The sequence below is a fragment of the Otolemur garnettii genome, unplaced genomic scaffold, assembly GCF_000181295.1.
Source record: "Otolemur garnettii isolate 467f Iridium unplaced genomic scaffold, OtoGar3 scaffold00027, whole genome shotgun sequence".
Lineage (NCBI taxonomy): Eukaryota > Metazoa > Chordata > Mammalia > Primates > Galagidae > Otolemur > Otolemur garnettii.
The window spans coordinates 15742467-15749193 of NW_003852422.1; the positions used below are offsets into that span (position 1 = coordinate 15742467).

Consider the following 6727-nt stretch of genomic DNA (forward strand, 5'->3'; position numbering starts at 1 on the left):
GGTCCGAACACCATGCAGGCAAAGCAAGCCTGGAATCACAGTTGTGGGGAAGAGTATTCCAGGTCAGCATGAAAATGGCAGGATGCTGGTCACACCAACCCAGCCAGCATTGGGGCTGACAGCCACCCATTCACCTTGACAGGTGGTGGAGCAGAGCCAGACTCTGTCCAAGGACAGTTTATCTGTCAGCACCTGGGGAAGATAATGCAGTGATTAATGAGATGCTGAGTCTGGTCTGGGAGTCAGTGTCGAGCCTGAACTACTAACTTAGAGCCAAGGTCCCTTTGGAGACCCATTAAATATCAGTTTGTAAGAGCTGAGAGGAACAGATGCCCTAATTCTTTACAAGCAGCCGAGCGTCCGTCCCGGTGTGCACAGGCTGAGGGCTAAGAAGAGCTCTCTAGCTGTTGAACATCCCCAGCCCCTTCTCAGTGTGTGGAATTGAGCCCCCCCCCCCCCCGCATATAACAATACACACACAAGCTGCAGGTCACTACTAACTCACACGTGTTTCTGTTACAAAGCCTCCCTCGTGTTCATCCTCGTGTTCAGTCAAGCCTGCCTGACTTCCAGCCCACCTCCTACATTCTGACACCAATGCTCAATACCAGGGTTGGCCTTTCTTTAACGTGCCACTGGAAGGAATTGCCTCTCACGACAGCAGTCAGAGAAAAAGACAAAACAAGTCCCTGGGGAACTGCTGCAAAGCCTAGTCATCAAAAGCATCTTTGCTGTCTGAACAGTGACAAAGACCAAAGGACAATGAGGTGACCTAAGGGGAAAAAATCAGAAATGATGTTTGCTTTTAACCGCTGTGATGCTGCGTGTTAAGTCACCCATTGCTGGTACTCTTAGCAGGAGCCCCATAGCCTGAAAGAGTCAATGCCCCTCACATGTAGCTCTCCACACTTCATACTTGCCCTTGAACAGAGAGAAAGCCTGGCTCAGAGGCCAGCTACCTCGCCACCTCCTGTTGCTGATGTGAGCTCACGCTTCTCTTTCAGACTATGACATTTGTGCCGAGGCTCCCTGTGAGCAGCAGTGCACAGATAACTTCGGGCGAGTGCTGTGCACCTGTTACCCAGGATACCGATACGACCGCGAGCGACACCGGAGGCAGGAGAAGCCATACTGTCTGGGTGTGTGGGGACGTGCCTGTCTCCCAGCTCCTGAGGGTGGGCCCTGTTCAGGTGGTTCTGTGTCCTGCTTTGCCTTCTGGTCAGCAGGACCAGCTCAGAGGCGCTGCTTTAGTTTAGATTCCTCCTCTGAAATTCCCAGTTGGAGCTGTGCTTGGTACCTGGGGGTCACTGGCTGCCTTTCATCACATTACAGATATCAAACCACGGCCCAGGAAGTCTTCAGGGTACTCATTAGATCCTCTGTGGCAGTGAGATATAAGAGCAGGAGAGGGGGCTCGTTACCAAGTGTGAACTAGAGTACCCAGATGAAAGTGTCTGAAACACAAACACGCAGAAAGCACAAGGCAAGAAAAAGTGTCTCAGAAGATGACTAGGAAAGAAAGGAAGTGTCCACATGCTAGAGAGGCCAGGAGGGCGTCTGGGAGCTGAAGCCAGACTCCTGGACTGCAGCTGAGCAGAGGCAGCCCCCTTAGCAGCCACCAGCCTGTTCCCTTGTCCTCATAGACTGGGCTTTCCAGCCCTGCCCTGGTTTATGGCTAAACTCAGAACCCTGTGCTTCAAAGTGTGGACTGTCTGTGGCTAAATCTGAGAACATCAGGGCTCCTTGCTTTAAAAAAAAAAGGTTTCTGGCCTCCCTTCCAGTGAGTCACAACTCTCCAGATGGGTCTGGAATTATCTATTTCTCCCGAATTCCTCAAGGAAGTGTTAGGCTTCAGAATCAGCTGGAGAGTGAACTGGGAGGTGGCAGGTAGACCCTCATGGAGGGCAAATTCTCAGTGATGAGCAGCCCTTGTCCTCTGCCCAGCAGGGGCTCTAGGAGCACCATTTATGAGAAATTCTAACTCCATGTCCCTGGCTTCTGCCCATCAGCATCTAGAAATGGTGCCCAGCACTGACAAGGAATGGGATTGAGACACAAGCTGAACAGACCTGGGATCCATGGCCACCCTGCACATTCCATATGGCCCAGGTCCCAGGGACAGGGCTCTTCAGTTAGTGGTAGCCGCTGTTCCCTGTTCTCAGTTAGGGGACTTGGAACCGGCAGCACTTGCATTCTGTTAAGAGTTCCATCTATTTCTCTCCTTCAGCCTCGTCCTCTTTAGACAGTGCAGGCAGCTTCCCACTTAGATTGAGGGCAGGGACACCTGGGGAAGGGCAGGCAGCCTGAGGAATTAGAGGGGGATCCAGATGTGACAGCTGGTCTACAACTGAGTAGCATGTCCTGCTAGGGGAGTGTCCAGATCACCACCCTCCCCTCCACATGCTCAGCCTACAGAGCTGGTCATTAGCAGCCTGTCCAGAAGGGTCTGAGCTCTGCCCAGTACATGCACGCAGTCTGGGGCTGCATCAAACTCTAGGGCCGTATCATAGTCCCACCTACCACTACCTGGGGGCCTCAGCCAGCCAACGGGAAATGGAGTTGGGCTCGCTCTCTTGCCATGCTGGGAAATGTTTTTGTTTCAGGGAACAAGTCTGTGATGTGTGCAGTTCACACTGGCTCCTAGCAGTGACTTGCTTGATGGCCTCATGGCTCATTTGCACAGCTCCTGAGGGGTCTGGTTGGGTCACTGATGAAGCAGAAATTTCCTGGGGCACGATCTCCCCATTAGGTCCATTATGACTATTTTCTTTTATTAGAAGTCTCTTTTCCCAGGTACCATTGTGTCTTTTAACTGGAAAGGAGCCATTCCTGAGTGACCCTCAGATCCCCAGGCTGTTGGGAACTTACAGCTGTAAAGGGAAATTTAAAAACCCTCAGAACACCAGGGTCCTTGCAAAAAAAATCACTTCAGTAATGTTTGCTTCTCCACATGTGCGTTGCCCTCAGGCATCACAGACTCAGATTTTCCCTTCTGAGGAGCCCTGTGAAATAGGGCCGGCTTCATCAGCACTTTCTAAGCAAGGGCTCTGAAGGCAGCACGTGACTTGGCGGTGGCAGAGCCACAGTCAAAAAAAACCCTCCTCAGCAGCCAATCTGTAACCACAGTCACGCGCCCAGAGTGCTGCTCTCGTGGGTAGCCCACGTTTCCAGCCTCCTAGTGTACCCTAGGTTCTCTGATCAGGTCAGGCAACGTACCCTTTAGTAGTCATTAACGAGGGGCCAAGCTCAGTGTCATCTATTGCATTGGAAGTGAATTCTCTGAAACCGAGTATTCTCTGCATTTTGTTCAAACCAGATATTGACGAGTGCGCCACTAGCAATGGGACGCTGTGTGCCCACGTCTGTGTCAACACCTTGGGTAGCTATCGCTGTGAATGCCGGGAGGGCTATGTCCAGGAGGATGACGGAAAGACGTGCACCCGGGGGGATAAATACCCCAATGACACTGGTGAGTAGGGCAAGTATGATTATCTGCCTACTTATATATCAATGTATATAATATATAATCAATTCGGGGGTTATGTATTATATAGATTTATTATATAATTGTATATTTATAAAAGTATGTCATATAAGTATGCATTTAAAATCAAATGCATGTTATGTATCTTCATAGGGTTCCCAAGTCCCTATAATGTATAATTGTGCAAATATAAAACGCTCATTATGTAGGTATTATATATCATGTGTATCTTCCAAAACAAATATATGTACAGGCACTTGAGAACTCAACCAGTTTCTGAGGATCAATGGGCAGGAAGTGGAGCGTATATGGTAGATGAGACCTAGGCAAGAGAATATGAGTTCAAACTCCTTCTAAAGAGAAAGAGAGAAGAGTGACGCCCATCAGCATTAGGGTTGGAAGTGCCGTGTACTGGAGGAAGCCTCCACCAAGTTGAGCTCATGGAGAAATCAGCAGAGCCTAGTCACATGTTTAGACAAACTAGGAACAGAGAAATGGCCAGAAATGCTGTGTTCTCTGAAAGAAAATGGCTGAAATATAAATCTGAAACATTTTAATGTCCATGTAAGGTAATAATTTGCATCTGTGCTACTCAAAGTATAGTCTGTGAAGAGGCATGATTCATGATTAGATAAAAACAGAAATTGAGAGTGTTTGGAAAATTTTTATACCAGTTTGACAGAAGAATTTTGTTTAAATCCCAAGATTTATGCTTATATTTTATCTTAATTTTTTTAGCAGTTCGTTTTTCTTATTTTGCGTATGTATCCGTCCACAGTCAATTTGAAAACTTCTAAAAGCTGGGCCTTCAGCACAGAGTCGAGAAATTGTTTGTTTGCATTATACCAACTAGATTGAATTGAGACGCCTGGTCACTCAGGCATATGATCAGCCCAAATGTTGAGTTACTTTCTTATTTGAGTTTGAAAGAGAAAGGAATGGTGGAGGGGCAAAAAGAGAGTCACCAAACTAATGTCAATGCTTCCAGGAATGCCTTGACAGGCAACATACCCCCCCACCCATGTGCTTGTGAAGCAACTCTGATCTCTCAGCCAAGTGGTATGTGGCAGCCTAGTCATTAAAATTTCAGATTTTAAACTATATGAACCGATGTCAAGAGCCTCCCAGCCAGGATGACCTTTTTAGCAAAATGGATTCCACCAGCAACAGTGGAGGGATGAGTTCCGGGGAGAGAAAGTCCTCAGGCTGTTCCCACATGGCCATGGGCTCCTGACCCAACACTTGTAGTCCAGGAAGCTGCTGTCATCTTCCCGAGCTCAGAGTTCAGGCCTTGGGAGAGAAAGTGGATGGAACCCTGCTGGGAGAGGTTAGCTGGACCTGGACCATCCCTGGGAGGGAAGGGGGTTCCCAGGGCAAATCACATGTTCTAAAAATGCAGGGAAATGAAAAAGGCCAACTGTCTGGGCACTCGGGAGGTGGTGATACTTGGGTGTAGCCTGAGCTTCAAAACAGGGCTGGAAGGCCAGCGGCCAGCAGCTGACAGCAAACAGCTGGGGACCAGCTGCCCACATGAGGAAACTACAAAGGGAAAATTCTGAGCAGCAACTGGGCTGAGTCATGAGAAGGCTGCCACGTGTTAGAAGGAAGTGCAAAATACCTACTGGGAGGCAGCTGAGACCTGTGCAGTTTGGGAGCATTTGAATGGATTAGTGTTTCTTTTCCAGGCCTGAAATATATAGAGCCTGCCTGCCCAGAGGTGTGCATAGAGCAGAGCTAGTCTCTGATTAGAAGGCTTGACTGGGGAAAAGAAACACTTACAGACAAAATCACTGCTTTCGTCCTATGGTGGAGAAGGGGAAGGCATGTGTAATTTACCTCTTAGATTATGTTCTTTATTGAAAGGAAGAATCTCATTGAAAAATAGCATGTAGCTTTTTAGCCATTGATCTATTAACATATAGGCCTACTTGGGAATTAGTCACAATAAAGCAGCTTTCTAATTTTTCGTGTGGGAATTGGATTTCCAGCTATTCTCTGAGCCAGGTAACCTATGCTCTGTGGGCTGCCTAGCCTGGCAGATATATTATCTTGTTGCCTCACATTTATATAGAGATGAAATCCCATTTATGTGGCATCAAAGGTGCCCTGGAGCAACTCAGTCCAGAGCATAACCATCAGGAACGGAAACAATAAACACTGCTGAGGACCAGGTTGAGATCAGATGTCGGGGCCATAGAATTGGCAGGACCTGGTCCCACCCACACTGAGCAGACTGCTGGGGCAGTCTGCAGGGGGACAGGGAATCTGGATGGAATTTGCAGAGACGAGTGTGAGATTTCATATCCTGACTTAACTTGTTCCTTGGTCTCAGTTCACCTGCTACAGTAATCCTGAGGTTCTCCAACCTCTGTCTTCTTTCATCCCCAAGATACCAAGCCCAGTACATCACCCTGCTGTGTGCTACCCTAGTGATGGCCTTGTGAGTCAGTGCAGTAACAAGGTCTGCGTTGGCAAGAGACACTCACCTGTGCCTCCACCCTTCAGCAGCCTGGGGCCCTGGGAGGCTGGGGAAGGGGAAGGTCTCATTGTATCTTTGAAATTAGTCTTTTCCTAAGTCAGTACTGGGACCACACTCACCCGTTTCCTTTCCTGGGAAATAGATTGTGTTAAAAAATTTCAAACAGATCTGATGTAGTGGCTCATGCCTATAATCCTAGCACTCTGGGAGGCTGAGGTGAGTGGATTGCTTGAGCTCAGGAGTTCAAAACCAGCCTGAGCCAATGTGAGACCCCATATCTAAAAATAACTGGGTGCTGTGGTAGGCACCTGTAGTCCCAGTTGCTTGGGAGGCTGAGGCAAGAGGATCGTTTGCACCCAAGAGTTTGAGGTTGCTGTGAGCTATAATGCCATGGCACTCTGCCAAGGGTGACAAAGTGAAAAAAAAAAAATCAAACAAAAAGCTTCCGATAAGTACAAAGCCATCGAGATTCTGTTCAGGTGATCTGTTCAGTTTGACTTCTCCGGTGGAGAATTCAGTAAAGAATCTGAGCAGCACTAGTGTGAAGGATATACATTTCCAACTTGTTTTGGTGTCCTCTCTAATATAACTTTTATTCAAAGATGGATTTTATCTCAACCATTTGTTGCAGCATACCCTCACATTGTGTTCTGCAGACCACTGGGGTCATGTGAGGCGCTGATAAGCATTTCCCCTAATTTAGGTTCTGTGTTGGGGAAATGTGCCTGACTACACACTTCTTTTTTTTTTTTTTTTTTTTTTTT

General features: G+C 47.9%; 1 protein-coding gene across 1 annotated transcript in view; it reads left to right on the plus strand.

The window, feature by feature from the left end:
- Positions 1-6727, plus strand: part of CCBE1 (collagen and calcium binding EGF domains 1) — a 212080-nt gene that overhangs the window by 183507 nt on the left and 21846 nt on the right. The window contains exons 4-5 of the mRNA XM_012804284.2: positions 1005-1139; positions 3317-3469. Coding sequence (XP_012659738.1) covers positions 1005-1139; positions 3317-3469 — 288 coding nt within the window. The remainder of the gene's footprint in view (positions 1-1004; positions 1140-3316; positions 3470-6727) is intronic.